Genomic DNA, 18202 nt, shown 5'->3' with positions numbered 1-18202 from the left:
ACATGGGAAGGACGTGGAATAGCTCAGAGGGTACAGCATGAGACGCTTAACCTCCGGGTCTTGAGTTTGAGCCCCGTGTTGGGCAAAGGATTCCTGCATTGCAGCAGGTTGGACTAGATGACCCTTGTGGCCCCGTCCAACTCTTCAATATTCTACGAGAAGGTTGTCCCTGCAAACAGATGAATGGATGAATGCTCAGTAAATACCGAACGTGCATTCAATGCATTTCAAGTCCTGAGTTTTTAATCCATGTTCACACAATGTTATCCAAGATGCGTATGTATCCTGCACTTCGTTGTGTGATTGGTGCACCAAATGTAGTGTCTATAGGATGGCAGTGGTTTCAAAATGCCAGTCTCCGTGCTCCTCTGCTCCATTTCTTCTACATCAACCCTTTTCACCAATACATTGGTGGTGGGGAACCTGCTGGTTACAATCCATTTGCAAAACCCGAATGACCTGCTTGGAATACTAAACTCTGTCCGAGAGCACCTTTAGTCTCCCATCAAGCCCCACTTCAACCCCCCCTTTCCCCATGGAGTCTGGCTTAAGCCCTTAGAATTTATCCTTCAATTAAAATTAAGCCAAAGGAATCACAAATGCTTTTAATCACATCGATCCCTTGTGACACAGGCTTTCCTGTTTGTTGTCGCTGCAACTGCTGAAATTTGGCTTGTAAAATCCTCAAAGCTGGGACCTGTGCTTTTCCCCTTTCCTTTTTGCTCATCATGTACAATGGGTGCAATAAAAGTACCATCACAGTCACCACTGCCACCATCGCCAGAAGCCTGCATTGCAAATATATGCACATATCACACCACACAAGTAAAAACGAAATGAAACGCCATCCACACAATGCGCTTCAGTAGTTGGCAGCTGTGTAACATGCGATTTTATTTCCTTACGGCATTATGGATTGGGAAAATCCAAGTGAGAATGGGGGATAGTGTGGGATGCCATGTGGGTGAGAACAACACAAGTTACATGTGAGATGCATCCAATCCACTTTAAGTTGCTGTGTGTTTACAGCCTTAGTTCACCACAGGGCCTGTTTCTTGGGTTGTACATGATGTACAATGCCTAGGCCAGCATCGCCTGAGCTCTGCGAGTGCAGCTTTCTCCCAACTGAAGTGCAGAGTGTTTGAGGACTGGGACATTCGCAGGGAAACCAAAATGCTTGTTTACAAAGCTATTGTACTACCAACCTTATGGTATGCTTGGGGAACACTTATAAATGCCATCTCCAACTCCTCAAAATATTCCAGCAACAGTGTCTCTGAAAATTTTTACACATCACTTGGGAAGACAAGCGAACTAATGCCAGTGTACTGGAAGAAGCAAGGATCACCGTGTTGAAGCAAAGATTCTTCAACATCAACTTCTTTGGACTGGTCATGTTGTGCGGATGCCTGATGATCGTCTTTCAAAGCAACTACTCTATTCCGAACGTAAAAATGGAAAGCGTAATGCTGGTGGTCAACAAAAGAGGTTTAAAGACTGTCTCAAGGCAAATCTAAAAAATGTCGTATAAACACCAACAACTGGGAAACACTGGCCTGTGAGCATTCCAGTTGGAGAACAGTCTTTACCAAAGGTGTCATGGGCTTTGAAGATGCTCGAACTCAGGATGAAAGGGAGAAATATGCTAAGAGGAAGGCACAATGATAAACTCCTGCCCGGAAACCTATGTCCCCACTGTGGAAGGACATATGGATCCAGAATTGGCCTCCCCAGTCAGTTACGGACCCACGGTTAAAACCATGTTTATGGAAGACAATCTTACTCAGCTACGAGTGATCGCTAAAGAAGAAGACAATGCCTAGGGTGTAGAAACAGATTACCATGGTCATGTAAACATACTCCCTACAGGTCTGAAACTGTCTCTAAACATCCATGTTCTAAGAGGCTTTCCCCCTTTATAGTTTTGTTTCATCGCATCCCCTGCCCCTCTGTTTATCATTCAGAAATTCCTAGGAAGCACTTCTTGCAGTAATCACCAGTCGGAGGAGCCCACTCCCCCTGTGCTTATATTTCCGAATCCTCAATGGGGCTGTTCAAAAATATCTTAGGGGGAACAAATGGCAAGCCCTCGTAGGGGAGGAGTAAGGTTTGGACCGGGAATCCTCGCTTGGCACTTGTTGCCTGGTAGGACTTACTTTCCGTTACCCGATTCTGAAGTGTTCCCATTTCAGAGTCCCAAGCTTGCGCCTTCCTCAGTTTATTTAAAGTGTTTCGAAAGCCCTCTGTGTTGAAGTAATAGATCAGGGGGTCCAGAGTGCAGTTCATACTGGCCAATATCACCGTGATGACCAGGGCCTGCCGTACCGAATCCTTCATTTGCACGTCGGTCTTGATCAGCTGGGCTTTTATCAGCCCATACGCTGCCAGAACGACATTGTAGGGCACAAAGCAGATAATGAAGATGACCAGGTTGACCACTAGCATGCGAAGCGTCTTCCGTTGGCGCAGGCTCTGCATCCCACCAGCCTGGCACAGTTTCTGGAAAATTCGGACCGAGCAGTAGCAAACAGAGGTCAGGGGCAGAAGAAAGCCAAGGATCTCCGCAAGAATGATCAAGGGGAGGAGCTCTTTCTGCCACAGGCCCTCACTGAAGTTCTCAAAGCAAAGAGTGATGGTCGTCCTGTCTTTGACACAGGAAGTAGATTTGTGGACATAAGCCACAGGAATAGAGCCTACCAGGATAAGCACCCAGACCACAAGACAGACAATCCGAGCCAGTCTGGGGCGCCGGAGGTGGCGCCAGCGAAGGGGGTGGACAATTGCCACATAGCGGTCCAAGTTGATGCACATCAGGAAGAGGCAACTACCGTACATGTTGATTTGGAAGACAGAGCCCGAGACCTGGCAGAGGAATTCTTTAAAGGGCCACTGCTCCATGGAATAATAGTAAATACGGAAGGGTAAAGAAATGGTGAACAGGAGGTCGCTCGCGGCCAAGTTAAGCATGTAGATGCTCACCACCGACTTGAGTTTCAGGTAGTTCAAGAAGATCCAGATAGCGGCCACATTGAGCAGCAAACCTGCGGTGAAGATCAGGCTGTAGCCAATCAGGTGCAGCCGGTGGTTGGCACTGTGGTCCTTGCAAAGTACGATCGGGGTGACATTGGCCGATGACATGCCTGTGAAGCATCTGAGGGCCTCAGTTCTGCCGTTTGGGGTGCTTGGAGACAATCTCCTTCAAAGGAAAGGGCACCAGAAAGGGTGTGCAATTCTCAAGTTGGTGATCATTTCTTTATTTCATTTCTAGCAGGTGCCGCTGCTAGATGGTTCTCTTCCCAGCATTCCTACTTAAGCCTCCAGGTCCCAAGAACTGTCAGAGACGGGAAGGTCGGCTCCATTCATGATTGTACAGAATGATGAGTCTGGAAGAGAACGAAAAATATAGTTTTGAACTGTAGCATACTCACATCAAGAAAAGTGAGGAATTTAGTCACAGGGGTGGGGAGAGAAACGCACATAAGGAGAAAGGAAAAGGCAACAGGTAGATAGATACAGCATGTTGTTATGAAAATATTCAGAATGTGCACAAGGCTTCTCCAGATTTTCCTCTCTGCTATTTATCAGCTAATTTAATAGCTAACTACACAGAGGAGGGGGAACTTAACCCTGTCCCTACCTCTCTTTACCCATCAGGAAAAACTCATGGCAGGGGTGGGTCCTCTTTTTGCTTCTCCAGGTTCTGATAATAGGGTGTTGCCATCACTGAGAATACCACATAACATCCTCAAGAGCCTTTGGGTGGGGTTGAACTATCAGATAATGAATTCCTTTGACTTTTTTTCATAAATCTTGGCTCAATTCAGAGAGCATGGCAACACTGCATGCACAAACCACAGCCTGCAGTTTCACTTCAGACTATGACTTCCGATTCTGCTCTCTCTTGACAGAAAGAGGTAAGATTCATTGGCTGTGTCTGGGTGTCTGAATTAAGCTTTTGTTGAAGTGGGAGAAAATAGCAAGTAAACCATTAATGAAGTGTAGGTGAGTTCCTACGAGGCAAGACACAGCGATACCAACAAGAACCTTGACTGAACTACATAACTGGGAAACAGGCAAAGCAACTGCTTATATACATTCCTGAAAGCCTGGGCCACTCCCACTCCTAATGTGATTGGCTGTCTAAACTCTCAAGCTGCGAATCACGACTCAGAGTTCAAGGGCCAATGGCAGAGGCCCAAATCCTGAAATGTTCTGTGGTTGGACATCATGTATCGAATCAGAACACAGGAGCTCAGAATCCTTAGTCCGGACTCAAGCTCAGGCAAACACAAACCACTGAATACATAACAATTAAAATACTAGACTTTTAAAAATAGAAAGAAATGGCACATTTCATTGTGGAAATCCAAGCTTGGGGAAGCTGCCCTAGAAGGAAGTCGTTGAAGAGCTAGCATGATGACAGCCCAACAAATTACTAAGAAACCTCAAATGGCTCTTCTTTCCCTATATAGTAGAGAAGAACTTGGATTACTTCATAGGAAATTGCTCTTATTCATAGTTAGTGCTGCAGGATTGACAGCTGCAAAGTTCTGGAAAGCCCCTGCCTCCAGTAAATTAGAAACCAGATGCAGTACCAACAGCTTTAGCTTTTAGCATGCATGGAACAATTGACTGCACATATAAACACTTAGACTGCCCACTCAGATGTGGTTTTGTACAGTTTTATGACATATGCAACCACAAAAGAACACAACCACCCTCCACACATGAATGCCAATGGAGAGACACCTTGAGATACCAGATATTTTCCAGAACGGATATGGAAAACATGGGCGATTGAAAGATGGACTTTGCCTTGGCTGGGGTTGGGGGCTATGATTTCTTTCTTGTATTTGTTTTGTTCTGTAATGTACAGAAATCAATAAAACATTTTAAAAAACAACAACCCTAAGTAGGCTCGTATGGGAGAATGCGGTCCGTCTTATCACTTGCTCCCAAGTTGTGTAAGGCTTTGCGGGTCAGAACCAGGACTCGGAATTGTGTCCAGTAACAGACTGGTAGCCAGTGAAGCTGTGGTAACAAAGAGGTAACAAGGGAGTCACATCCCCTTTATAATCAGCCCTGGTCAATAGTTTGGCTGCTAGCTGAAGTTTCCAAACACTATTCAAAGCTAGGCCTGCGGAGCTGTTGTTGCTATTGTTGTTGGCACCAGTGCTGGATTAATAATAATAATAATAATAATAATAATAATAATAATAATATAGTTTATTATTTATACCCCGCCTGGCTGGGTATCCCCAGTCACTCTGGACGGCTTCCAACAAAAATATTAAGCATTAAAAGCTTCCCTAAACAGGGCTGCCTTTAGATGTCTTCTAAAAGTTTGGTAGTTATTTTTCTCTTTGACATCTGGTGGGAGGGTGTTCCACAGGGCGGGTTCCACTACCGAGAAGGCCCTCTGCCTGGTTCCCTGTAACTTGGCTTCTCGCAGCGAGGGAACCGCCAGAAGGCCCTCGGAGCTGGACCTCAGAAGGCAAAAGGCCCTCGGTGCTGGACCTCAGTGTCCAGGCAGAACGATGGAGGTGGAGACGCTCCTTCAGGTCTACTGGACCGAGGCCATTTAGGGCTTTAAAGGTCAGCACCAACACTTTGAATTATGCTCGGAAACGTACTGGGAGCCAGTGTTGGTCTTTCAAGACCGGTGTTATATGGTCTCGGCAGCCACTCCCAGGCACCAATCCAGCTGCTGCATTCTGGATTAGTTGTAGTTTCCGGGTCACCTTCAAAGGTAGCCCCACATAGAGCACATTGCAGTAGTCAGAGCGCATTGCAGTAGATTTACGTATAAGCTAAGCAAGCTATAGCTTAGGGCCCTACTCTCTTGGGGGCCCCAAAAAAATTTAAAGGAAAAAACAACTGGATGTACATTTCCAAAATATAAGATAAAAAACAAATAAAATAAAGACTACATACAGCAACAGAATTTTGTGTTGTGTTGTGTATGGACCTATTAGGTCCATAAATTACCATATAGCATATATTCAACACACACAAAAACCAGTGACAATTTGTTGTTGACAAAGGGCAGCTGGACATATAAGGGGCCCCATTACCTTCAGTAGCTTAAGGCCTCATCAAACCTAAATCTGGCCCCGGACTTGACATCCATCTATCTCAAGAGTAAATGGAGTGCACCTCCAGGGGTGAAGCTAAACCACTTAGTGACCTCCCCGGGGGCAAGCCTGGGCAGTGTGTCTTGAAGTCCTGGGCTGCCCAGACAACAGGACCCTCTTCTCAGCTGATGGGGTCCAAAGGAAAAGAAAGCAATTACGTCTTAGCCTTTTCTTGTCCAGAAGATGTCCTGCAAGGCAGCATGTACTGATATTTCCTCAGGGTTTAACTCCCAGGGACTTTCTCCATATTACAAATAAGATGTAACTAAACCATGCGTCACTTTCAGAAAGGAATGCAGCTGATGCAAAAGGGCTCCTGGCTACTGATGAAACTGATGAAACAAGCACACCCATTCGGTGAGCCTGAGTCATTTCCCCATTCCAGAGGTCCACCATGGCTTTGACAGTATCCCAGGTGAGACGAAAATTCCCAGGAGGCATCCAGAAACCATCTGGATCCTTTAGCTTCCTGGGACGGCCTATTTTAATTGGTACCCCGACTCCTGAAGAGGTTCAGTGTCCCAGCAAGCCTCTACAGGGCTGAACTTCTGAGCCAACTTTTGTCAGCCAATGCCTCTGCATCCTTTATTTTTGCTGATGGTCGTGGGGAAATGAAGCCTCCGTGTGATCTCACAGCTCTGTTTGCACATTTTCATGCCCCTGTTCTAGGGTGGTCAGGTGGAAGAGAGGCCAGGGCTACTGTACTTTTATTCGTAGCACAGAATTTGGGAAGGCACAGGTTTTTCTCAGTTTGTCTGCCCTGACAAACTGCAGCTGGAGGAATCCCCTCTTAACTATTAATGGAACAGGATTCGCCTCATTTTCTCCACTGCTTGTCACTGCAAGGAACTGCATTCTAGGCGTGTCTCTGCGCAGGGTGGCAGAGGATGAAGCAATAAAGAACATCCAGAACCTAAATGGAGGTAATCCAATATGCTTAAAGTTACTATTTTTGCCGTCAATTTCACCACCTCCATATAGTCCAATAGTTTTAAAATAGGAGACCAAAAAGACTAAATGTTTGTGGAAGAGTGGAGAGCCCTTTCGGATTATCTGAGAAAATGCACAGGTGGTAGAGAGGGCAGATTGCAATCCTATGCCCATCTACCTAGGAGCATGCCGCATTGAACTCAGTGAAACCAATTTCTCTGAGTAGATATGTATAGGACTGTGCTGCATGAAAGATTCTGTGCAAATGTTAACTGACTACTGTGGAGTGTGGAACGGCTCTATAAACTTCCTGTCTTTTGGGCCTTCCTAGAGAATATGATCTGGAGAGAGGCTGCTTAAAATGGCAGCCGTTCAAGCGCTGCTGTTGCTGCTGGCACCAACAAAGCCCAGCCCCCTTCCTCCTCTAGGGCCTTCTACAGAGGCCCTTCTCTACAGAGAGCTGGTTTCAGGCACCAGGGCTGTTGGCGGACCAACTCTGTATTATAAAAATGTCTGCAAATGTGGCATGAAGACGGGCAACATCAACCCCACCCAGTAGGAATCCCTTGCAGATGACCGCAAAGTCTGGAGACAGACAGTCAGACTGTGTATCCACAGCAGGGACCAGAGGAGGAATGACGGCTGGGAGGAGCGCAGAGAGAAGAAATGCCATGGTACATCTGCAACAGCACAATTGGACACCTTCCTCTGCCCCAGTTGCAACAAAACATGTCTCTCCTGTATCGGTCTCTACAGCCACAGCAGGCGCTGTAACTCTCCAAAGGTTTGACTTCACCCCCCAAAGGTGCACTCCTCAATTGTCTCCTGAGACAGACGGATGTCAGCAACATAGGAAGGTAGCAGAGAGCAGCTGGCCTGCTCTAAGTGCTTGTCACTCTTCCTGTTCTACTTATGCTTTTACCCTTTGGTCCCCAAATAAAATTAGCTGACGTCTTTCTTAAACTCTACAAGTAAATTCCTGTAATTAATTGCTCAGAACTGTAATGGGGGCACATCAAAAATGGCAGCGGCTACTTCTGTGACTAGAAAAACCACTACTCCCCTATCCAGTTAGGAAAGTAGTTTCTGTTGTTTTCTGCCCACCGACACACTTCAGACATTAATTTATGTGTGGGAAAACAGAGAGAATCTTTCAAAGCATAACAGAAGAAGCAGTAGATCTTAGGGCTCATCCACACCAATTTTCCGCTGCAATTTCTAGGCACAGATCCATGTTTTTCTGGTCTGTGTCCAAGTGTGTGTGTGTGTGTGTGTGTGTGTGTGTAGTTTAGGGATTTGCTTTTTTAAAAATTAAATTAATTTTTTTTTTTTTTTTGCGCTGCCACTCTCCCCACAAAAACCCACTCTTTAAAGCTCTTGGCAACCCACAGAAAACACAAATTGCCATTCAGCATTAAAGAGCAGGTTTTCCTGGGGAAAGTAGCGACACAAAATAATGATGATGATGATAATTATAATAATAATATGCTTGGAAAAGGGAGGACCTGTAAGTAGAAAGCAGAAGGCAAAAGGTAAATGTGGACGAGCTCTTAGGGGAGGCGAGAGAGAATACCCCCAAATCAGCCTGGTTATGTTGCTTTTGTTTTCCAGTAAGCATAGCCTCAACCCTAATTATAATAACTATCCCCCTCTTACAAGGGAATGCTGGGAGCTGGAATTAGGGGTGCTTAGGGTTCCAGACCCACGGTAGTCCTGGTGGATACATCCAGTTTGAAATTAAATTAGGCTGTCAGTCAAAGTGCCAATGGCCAGGCAGCTAGGACTTGCACCTTTACAGGAAGGGCTCAGTGGAAGAGCATCTCTTCTGCATACAGAAGGTCCTTTAATCCCTGGAATCTCAAGGTAGGAGCCTTGCCTGACCCTGAAGAACCATTGCATGTCCATATCAACAATACTGAGATAGATGGACCAAACGTCAGTATAAGGCAGTTTCCTATGACAGTGGTTAGGATAGTGTCGCAAGGTGTCATTGGTCTACGACTCCCATGCTATCTGACCAATTACCAGACTGGATGAGAACTGGAGTCCATCGCAATCTGGAGATCCCATCCCTGTTCTTAGCCTTTTTCTTAGGGCAAAATCTGGTGCTATATTTGGGACATGTGAACAGTCTCCCAACATTTTTTTCAAAAATGAAAAGCAGCTACAGGAGGCAGCCAATTTCAGGGGAGGAACATGGGCTTTGAAAGCATTTTGAGATTGTCCTGTAGATAGATCTGCCCAAAGTGTCACAGCAAATTCCGAAGGGACCCTTTTCAGTTTGACCTTGTGTTTCTATGGAAGGTGCCCAGAGACTTTGCAAGATAGGGCACTGGACTGAAGCCAAAAACAACCTGGCCACTTTCATTTCCAGTTTTTGAGGAAATTGGTAAAATTCCATTTAGATCAAGAAATTAAAGTTACACATACCACAGCTTCCAATGGCTTTTCAAAGGCATCATAGCAACACACCTCTCCTTAGCAAGTTTTTCTTCATACTAAAAACCACCCAGCTCATTTATATACAAGTGGAATTTGATATAGTATTATAAATTATTATAGCATTATTATTCACATGGCCAAGATCCTTCAGCAATGCTTACCCACAACTAAGTCCCATTCTGCAAAAGTTCTTTCTCTAATAAAGTAGTCTTAATAAATAAATACAAAGTCTAAAACCTTTTATTCTGCCATTTAAAAAATGCTGGGGCTGGTTCTCTCTGCTTTAACATGATGCTGTTTTGTGGATTCTTAATTGTATTTATTTTGTTGTGATGTTCTTAATCCTAACTCTTATATTGTAGCTGTCTTGCAAGGGGTATGCTTTTAAAAGCAGAATAAAAATAACTCAGCAAATAATAAAAGGGGAAAAAAAACTGACTGTCTAAATTGCCAAGGAAGGAATAGGAAAGCATTGCTATATTTTGTTCTGTCTGATTTCTTGTGCCTTCAATAGCTGCATGACAGGCAGAAACTCATCAGATGCGACTTTCCTAGAATGGAAATGCACTGATGAAGAAGCTGTAGCTTTCTACTTATCACTCTTCTTTTAGAAGCACAGAAGACCTGCCAAAAGTAAATGTAGGAACACTGTCTGAGGACACCATTTCAGGTCGTCATAACCATATCTCAGATTAATCTCTTTTCAATGCTTCTAAGTTATGTTCAGAGCATGCTTTCCCCACCACTGAGTAAGCATAGCTCATGCCCCAAACGTGGCCTTCAAAAAATGCTTGATGTGCAGAAATTAACAGGGGGAGATTTTCAGATCGTGGCATTGAACTTTGCCACAGCCTATTCCTAAGAGCCACCCTGTATTTTTTCTGAGCAGTTTTTCTTTTGGGGGAAAAAAGCGGGCCAGACTGAGGAGGTTTTTCAGTCAGCCGGCTAACCGACAGATAACAAAACACTTTTATGGCTACCACCACAATCACCAGCATTTAACCTCATCTCCCTACTCCACTCTCCCAGTGTCTTTTACCTCTCGTTATCTGGAGGAATTACAGGCTTGAGGTTTCTGACATCCTCGGCTGAATGTCCACAGCAACTGAAGGAATTTTACCTCACCAGCGGAAGTCAAAGGGAGATCAGAAGCGAGCGAGGACCTCAGGTTAGGTGGGTTATCTAGCTTCGTGGACTTCACCGTCCGGACGTTCTCTCACTTTCATTCCTTCTTTTATGGAAATTGCTCTTGTTCTTGCTTCAATCCCATTTCCCGGCCATCATGTGTCTGTGACACAACTTGCCATTGATAACAACATATGAACTTTGGTTCCAACAGCTGATAAGCCATGACAGGCTCCTCAGACAAGCAAGAAGAAAATGTATCATCCTCTGCCCGCCGCAGTAATTTTGTGGTGAGAAGAACGCGACAAATAAGGAAGTGGGCTAGTGGTGCTTTTGCTAGCTTTTTACTTTTCTTCTCTTGCACTTCCTCAGACGTCTACCCTACCCTGTGCAGAAAGTGCAGAGCAAGGCAAGGAAATTAATCATTAGCCAGTAGCTATCACATTGGAGTTTGCAGGGCTGAAAGGAAGTTGTGCGTTTGTCGGATGGGTGTGTCATGCAGAGCACATCACACCAATCCTCCAGCATTTGCGTTGCCTTTTCCGGCTAGAAAAGGTGCTGATTTTTGTGTTAAAACCACGGTTGTCCTGGGTCTAAAACACCCAGAGATTGCCGTCTCTCCTTTGTAGTGAAAGCCAGAGAATCCCAAGACATTTTGATCCCTGAGGCAGAAAAGGTGTGGTAGAGTGATAGGGGCAGATGTGTCGTCAACCTGGGAAGGGAGCCCATCTAGAAGAAGGAAAACTCTGATCCTAAAACTTGTGGAAAGTTTTGGGAGAAGAAATCCAGAGTGGAGCTTCTCAGGTGGTTGGATGGCGCCTTCTATGCCTCCTTCCAGCAACTCCTGTGGCCAAACTGGTGTCAAATACATTTCTCTGCTTTCCTTTGGACCCCATCAGCAAGCCTGAGAGGGGGGTCTTGACGTCTGGGCAGCCCAGGACATCCATGCACACTGTCCAGGTTTGCGCGCCGGGGAGGTCACTTTGGTGCTGCCAACACAGCTGTTTGACTTTGACCCCAAAGGCGCTTTCCATTGTCTCTAGAGAATGCTAGAGGCCCAAAATGGTGCAGTGGTTACAGTGGCGTAGCGTGGGTTGTCAGCACCTGGGGCAAGGCAAGTAATTTGCTTCCCCTAACCCGGGGCAAGGCAAGTAATTTGCCCCCCCCCCCCCGCTGCACTGTCCCTCCCCCAGATAGTCCCTCGCTCTCTCTCTGCACCGCACGCCTGGCACCCTCCCCTCCACAGTGGGTGGCGACCCGGCGGCTCGGATCGGATTCGCACAGCCAGCAATGCAGTGAGAGAGAGTGAGTGAGCGAGGTAGGGGCAGAGAGCTGTGAGTGCGAGTGCGCCCCCCCCAGATGTTGCGCCCGGTGCGGCCGGCCCCCCCTGCACCCCCCACGCTACGCCACTGAGTGGTTAGGCTTTGAGTATTCCATAGGGGGAGGGCTGGTGTGGAGGACTCCCTGGTCCTGAATGGGGTAACTGCCCCTGAAGGACCAGGTGCGCAGCCTGGGAGTCTTTTTGGACTCACAGCTGTCCATGGAGGTGCAGGTCAATTCTGTATCCAGGGCAGCTGTCTACCAGCTCCATCTGGCACGCAGGCTGAGACCCTACCTGCCCGCGGACTGTCTCGCCAGAGTGGTGCATGCTCTGGTTATCTCCCGCTTGGACTACTGCAATGTGCTCTACATGGGGCTACCTTTAAAAGTGACCTGGAAACTACAACTAATCCAGAATGCGGCAGCTAGCCTAGTGACTGGGGGCAGCCGCCGAGACCACATAACACCGGTCTTGAAAGACCTACATTGGCTCCCAGTATGTTTCTGAGCACAATTCAAAGTGTTGGTGCTGACCTTTAAAGTCCTAAATGGCCTGAGCCCAGTATATCTGAAGGAGCGTCTCCACCCCCATCGTTCAGTCCAGACACTGAGGTCCAGCACCAAGGGCCTTTTGGCAGTTCCCTCACTGCAAGAAGCAAAGCTACAGGGAACCAGGCAGAGGGCCTTCTCTGTGGTGGCGCCCGCCCTGTGGAACGCCCTCCCATCAGATGCCAAAGCGATAAACAACTACCTGACATTTAGAAGACATCTGAAGGTAGCCCTGTTTAGGGAAGTTTTTAATGTGTGACATTTTAATGTATTTTTAATCTTTTTTGGAGGCTGCCCAGAGTGGCTGGGGAAACCCAGCCAGATGGGCGGGGTACAAATGATAAATTATTATTATTATTAATAGAGCACAAGACACTTAATCTCAGGGTTGTGGGTTCGAGACCCACGTTGGGCAGAAAGATCCTTGCATTGCAGGGGGTTGGACTAGATGACCCTTGTGGTCCCTTCCAGTTCTATGATCCTGTGAAAATACCTCTATAAACTTCACAACCACCAAGAAAACTAACTGCAGGGGTGGGGAACTTGTGGCCCTTCGGATTCTGTTGGACTCTGCAGCCAGCATGGCAAATGACCAGGGCTGATGAGGCTTCTGGTTCCCCACCCCAGATTACTGGGTGACCTTGGGCTGGCTACCGTCTCTGAGGCTAACCTCCCTGGGGCTGCTGTGAGGATAAAACAGTGTGTATGTGAGCACGTACGCTGCCTTCCACTGTTTGGAAGAGGGGATATTATAAATAAACTCTCCCTGATGGTCTGGCCTTGCCAAGATTGCCTTATTGGCCATACAATCCATGCACCAAGTTCAAACAGCAAGGACACATGGAGAGATGCTTTTCACGCTGCCCCGTGGGCAGACATTTTACAGGGAGGCAGTGCACTGGAGAGGGGGCAGAATTAATGAGGAACAGTCCGTACCCAAACCAAAGTAGCCGTGCAGATTTGAAGTTATATAATTGCATCAGATTAGAATGGAACAAAATACTGGTGCTGACGACCACAACATCCTTCCTTCCTTCTCGTTTTTAAAATGATTTTTATCATCACAGGGTTGCCGTCTGGGCTTGTCTATGATGACAGATACTTACTTTATTACTTTATTACAACCAGAAGGTTGGTGGTTCGAGTCCAGCCAGGGTTGGCTGTGTGCAGGATTCCTGCATTGCAATGGATTGGTGACCCTCAGGTTTCCTTCTGACTCTATGATCCTATGATTTCTTCTTGCACCTTATTGTTCTGGTGTAGTATAAGCATAGCTGTCAACTTACAGATTTGAAAATAAGGGGCCAGCAGCCTCGAAAATAAGGGATCAGCAGTCAAAATAAGGGATTTTAGTCAGCCAGCAGCCAAACGAAGCCTCAAGCGGTGGTTCCCACAGCGCAGCAACCCGGCAAAGGGGATGCAGCAAGGAAAACCACCGTCACCTCTCTGCTGGGAAGCGCTGAGCAAAGGCGAGTCCCCAGGCAACGTGGCTGATTTGATTGGCACAAGGCATGCAAGCTCCACCCCCCAGTCATTCTTAGACTCCTTATTGGGTGAGCAACGCAGCCAAGCAACACAGTTGGAGCCTCCCTCCTCCCTGGCCGGCAGGGAGGGAGGGAGAGGAGCTGCTTCCTTTGAAACCCGGGAAATTTAAGGGACATCAAGCGGGACACGGCGCTGGGATAAGGGAGTTTCCCGCCAAATAAGGGACAGTTGACAGCTATGAGTATAAGCAATCCGTTATTACTATTTTAAAAATCAGGGTTGGCAACCTGTGCCTTTGTGCTTCTAACATGGGGTGGTGGTGAGGGAGAAGAGAAATGTTCGTTGAAGTCCAGCTCCAAGGGCCTTCTGGCGATTCCCTCACTGCAAGAAGTGAGGCTGCAGGGAACCAGGCAGAGGGCCTTCTCAGTAGTGGCACCCGCCCTGTGGAACGCCCTCCCTTCAGATGTCAAGGAAATAAACAACTACCTGACTTTTAGAAGACACCTGAAGGCAGCCCTGTTTAGGGAAGTTTTTAATGTTTGATATTTTATCATGTTTTTAATATTCTGTTGGGAGCTGCCCAGAGTGGCTGGGGAAACCCAGCCAGATGGGCGGGGTATAAATATTATTATTATTATTATTATGAACAACACATAATGGCTGTTTAAAGAGGAGCTCTCCATAAGGACATGTGTACATCCAGGGTCTACAACTGCTTAATAGAACCGTTGCTCAGAGTCTTCACAGCAGGGAAAGCTACCCTGAAGGGGGGTCACAGTTAGGACTTCCCATAACCGAGATTTATCGGGCATAGGCTGGGAGCAACTCGTTCCCTTTTGTCTTCCTCTCTTCAGCCTCGGCCTGTAGGACCTTCCTTCTCTGCCCTTGTTTGTCTTTCTCAGTCTCCGTATGTTTCTTTTTCTGCTGACACTGACTCCTCATTCAGAGGGTGACACCCCAGGGAATATATATGTGTCCCTGCCACCCATAAATCCAGAGGGGATAACAAAGGCCTCCCAGCCAGTGATCTCATCCAATTTCGTTTTAGTGCCTTTGCTTTCGGAGCTGTGCCCCTTTTCTCTCGATCCCTCGTTGCTGGGATCTTTGTTCTTCCGAATTTCAGGCCCTTTTCAAGAAGCGTGGAAGGGGAGAAGCTGGCAGGTGCATGGCTAAAAACAGCCAGAAAAACTGCCATGGACACTCACAAGGAAGCAGGAACAGTCAGACACAGGGGTGTTGGCGGCACAGGCAATATAAGGAAGGTGTAGCAATAGTAGTAGTAGGAACAGTAATAATAATTCCACATTTCAAGTGTTCTGAACCCTTAGGAATGTCCCTGTTGAATCAGACCAAGGTGTCCTATAAGGTAATGGTAAAGGGGACCCCTGGCGAACCAGAGCAGCACACGGAAACGGCGTTTGCCTTCCCGCCAGAGCGGTACCTATTTATCTACTTGCACTTTGACATGCTTTCGAACTGCTAGGTTGGCAGGAGCAGGGACCGAGCAACGGGAGCTTACCCCATCACGGGGATTCGAACTGCTGACCTTCTGATCAGCAAGCCCTAGGCTCTGTGGTTTAGACGCCACCCACGTCCCCTGTTTAGGATAGTAGCAAAGCATATATTGAATAAGTATTATCCTTCCTTCACTCACACTAGTGAAGTGATGTAGCAGAGCCGATTCCCCTCAATATAGCTGGAAGCTAATTTGCAGATTCGTTTGAATCTCTTAGTTAAGTTTATTTCATGGTGTCCCCATTCAAACTGCTAGGTTGGCAGGAGCAGGGACCGAGCAACGGGAGCTCACCCCGTCGCGGAGATTCGAACCACTGACCTTCTGATCGGCAAGTCCTAGGCTCAGTGGTTTAACCCACAGCACCACCCGTGTAGTGTACCTCCAAACACCAGGAGCTGGGTGAGATGAGCGCTGAAACCCCAGAGTCGGTCACGACTGGACCTAATGGTCAGGGGTCCCCTTACCTTTACTTTTACTTCTGATCCCAGCATTTCCATTTAGTTATCATTTCTACTGGTCCTTGTCAGCCCTGCGCAGCATTAATATGTGGCACAATTTCTCAAGCCATGTTTCTCAAACTTGGGTCCCCACACGTGGTTGGACTATGACTGCCACCATCCCTGACCAGTGGTCCTGCTAGCTAGGGATGTAGTCCGACATTATCTGGAGTCCCAGGTTTGAAAACACTGGAAGAAAGCAGCAACTAAGGGCTCACCCCACTTCCTTGTGTCCTGTGCCTAGAAATAATGGGTCTGAGCGCTTTTCTTCACTCCTCTCCTAGGGAAAACCACTCCTTAGCTTTAAATAGGGCCAAACATCAACTCAGAGGAAACCTGAGGGACATTTGCTCCAATTGAGCACTAAAGATCGGGTTTCCCTGGGTGGGAAGCGGCGTTGCAAGTGGAAGTCTGCTAGCAGCCAGTATCACATCTTGTGGCAGTGAATTCAATAAGCTAATAACAGAACTGTGAACAGTGTGAAGAAATTCTTTCTTTTTTCTCTGGCCTGGGCTGAGGCTACTGCCAACACATTTCACACCATTCTAGTATTACAAAGGGGGGAAAATATCTCCACATCCCTCATGATTTAAAAAACTCTTACTGGCTCCTTTACAACTTCCCTGAAAGGTTGGCTAAGATTTATCGGAGAAGGGATGCTAGAGAACAGTGGGTTCCCTTAGGCCACTTTGTGGATTCGTTGCTGAGGCAAGTTTTGTACTTCTGGTGTCCCGTTATACCTCTTTAAGAGCCATGGCTTCCCTCGGAGATTTCTGGGAGCTGTAGTTTGCTAAGGGTGCTGAGAGTTTTTGAGGGCGCCCTTAACAAACTACATCTCCCAGGATTCTTTGGGAGAATGCCGTGCCTCTTAAAGCTTTTAATGTACCGTGTGGATGTGACCTACTTATGCAGCCGCTTCATTGCAGCACTTGCAGAGAAGCCACAGCGGCAGAACTCCCACCACAAGTCTTCTAGAACAAAATATTTCTAAACACACACACACACTCACAATCATGTCAGCCAGAAGTGAAGACCTGGCTTTGGGGGATGAAAACATGGCTGCCGGTTAATTTGTGATGCTCCATAATTAGCGGGAGCGACACCCCTCCCCTTCGCAACAAGGGAGGCTTCCTCAGAGTCCTGCAAAACCGAGAACCAGACAAAGTCTGGGAGCTCTGCTAAGGCTGCGATATTAGCTAGGGGCCCTCTGAATACTTCTGCCTCCTTCCCTGTGAAGTCAAAATTCAGACCTACCTACCTCCTACGTTCTCTCAGCCCCTGAGCCAGTCCAGTCGCTGACCAGCGGAGTCCCATGTTGTGTTGGAGAGCTGCATTTTCTGGTCTAAACTCCTTAGGGAAAACAGCAGGAGTGCCCAAATTACTTCATCTCCTTGCGTGAGCTGGCAGCAGGTAAAACCAGACTCCTGGGGCGTGTTTCGGGGTGTGTCGGGAGCTACAGATCCAAACATGTTCCTGGGACTAGGCGTTTATGATATCTGGAAATAATAAGAACACCACCTGCTACAAAAACGGTAGGGAGATATAGCCTCCCAACGTTTCGCTGGTGAGAATAGCAGTAGAGCCAGCTAACCTTGTGGCCCTTCCCAGATCTTGTTGGGCCCCCATCAGCCCCGGGCCAGCATGGTCAATGGTCAGAGGGAATGGGAACTGGAGTCTGACAAAACATAGACTACAACAGCCCACCGCCTTGGAACAGGTGTCATTCCCTTATGAACACAGATCTTTCCTTTTCCCTACACACAGGCCAACTACGCGTTGCTGAAAGGAAGCCTCTCGTCCGACGGTGTACACTGGTATTTCTTTATTATTATTTATTAAATTTGTATACCGCCCTTGAACTGAAGATCTCAGGGTGGTACACAGCATAAAAGCACAAGATAAAAATACACTATAAAAACAAGAACAAACCAAACCCATAACCCTCCTTCCCACAAATGCATTTAAAAGGACATTAGCCAAAGGCTTGGTTGAAGAGGAATGTTTTCGCCAGGCGCTTAAAGATGTATAATGAAGGCACCAAGCGGGCCTCCACGGGGAGAGCATTCTGAAACAGGCTGCCTGTAATAGCATACCCTCCAACATCCCGCTGACACTCGTTTTTTGGTCCAGAGCTCTTGCGGGAGCCAGTTGACTCGCGCCAGAGTGCTGGACTGAAAAATCGGATGTTCCGGGATCCAATGGCT

At 47.1% G+C, this 18202-nt stretch overlaps 1 protein-coding gene across 3 annotated transcripts; it reads right to left on the bottom strand.

Annotated features, from left to right (window-relative positions):
* Positions 1-861: 861 nt before the first annotated feature.
* On the bottom strand, positions 862-17418 carry LPAR5 (lysophosphatidic acid receptor 5). Of its 3 annotated transcripts, none has more exons than XM_083420456.1 (2): positions 17257-17418; positions 862-3383 (listed from the first exon to the last, which is right to left on the bottom strand). In XM_083420456.1, the coding sequence occupies exon 2, from the start codon at positions 3136-3138 to the stop codon at positions 2026-2028; it is 1113 nt and encodes a 370-aa protein (XP_083276582.1). In that variant the 5' UTR covers positions 3139-3383; positions 17257-17418; the 3' UTR covers positions 862-2025. The 3 variants fall into 3 exon arrangements, with proteins under 3 accessions (XP_083276582.1, XP_083276583.1, XP_083276584.1); XM_083420457.1 differs by lacking the exon at positions 17257-17418 and adding an exon at positions 10546-11015; XM_083420458.1 differs by lacking the exon at positions 17257-17418 and adding an exon at positions 10632-10931.
* Between the last annotated feature and the right edge of the window lie 784 nt (positions 17419-18202).

The sequence above is a fragment of the Podarcis tiliguerta genome, assembly GCF_965153285.1.
Source record: "Podarcis tiliguerta genome assembly, chromosome: 17".
NCBI lineage: Eukaryota > Metazoa > Chordata > Lepidosauria > Squamata > Lacertidae > Podarcis > Podarcis tiliguerta.
Note: the sequence above shows the minus strand (reverse complement) of the source record. Positions and strands in the feature narration are given on the sequence as shown.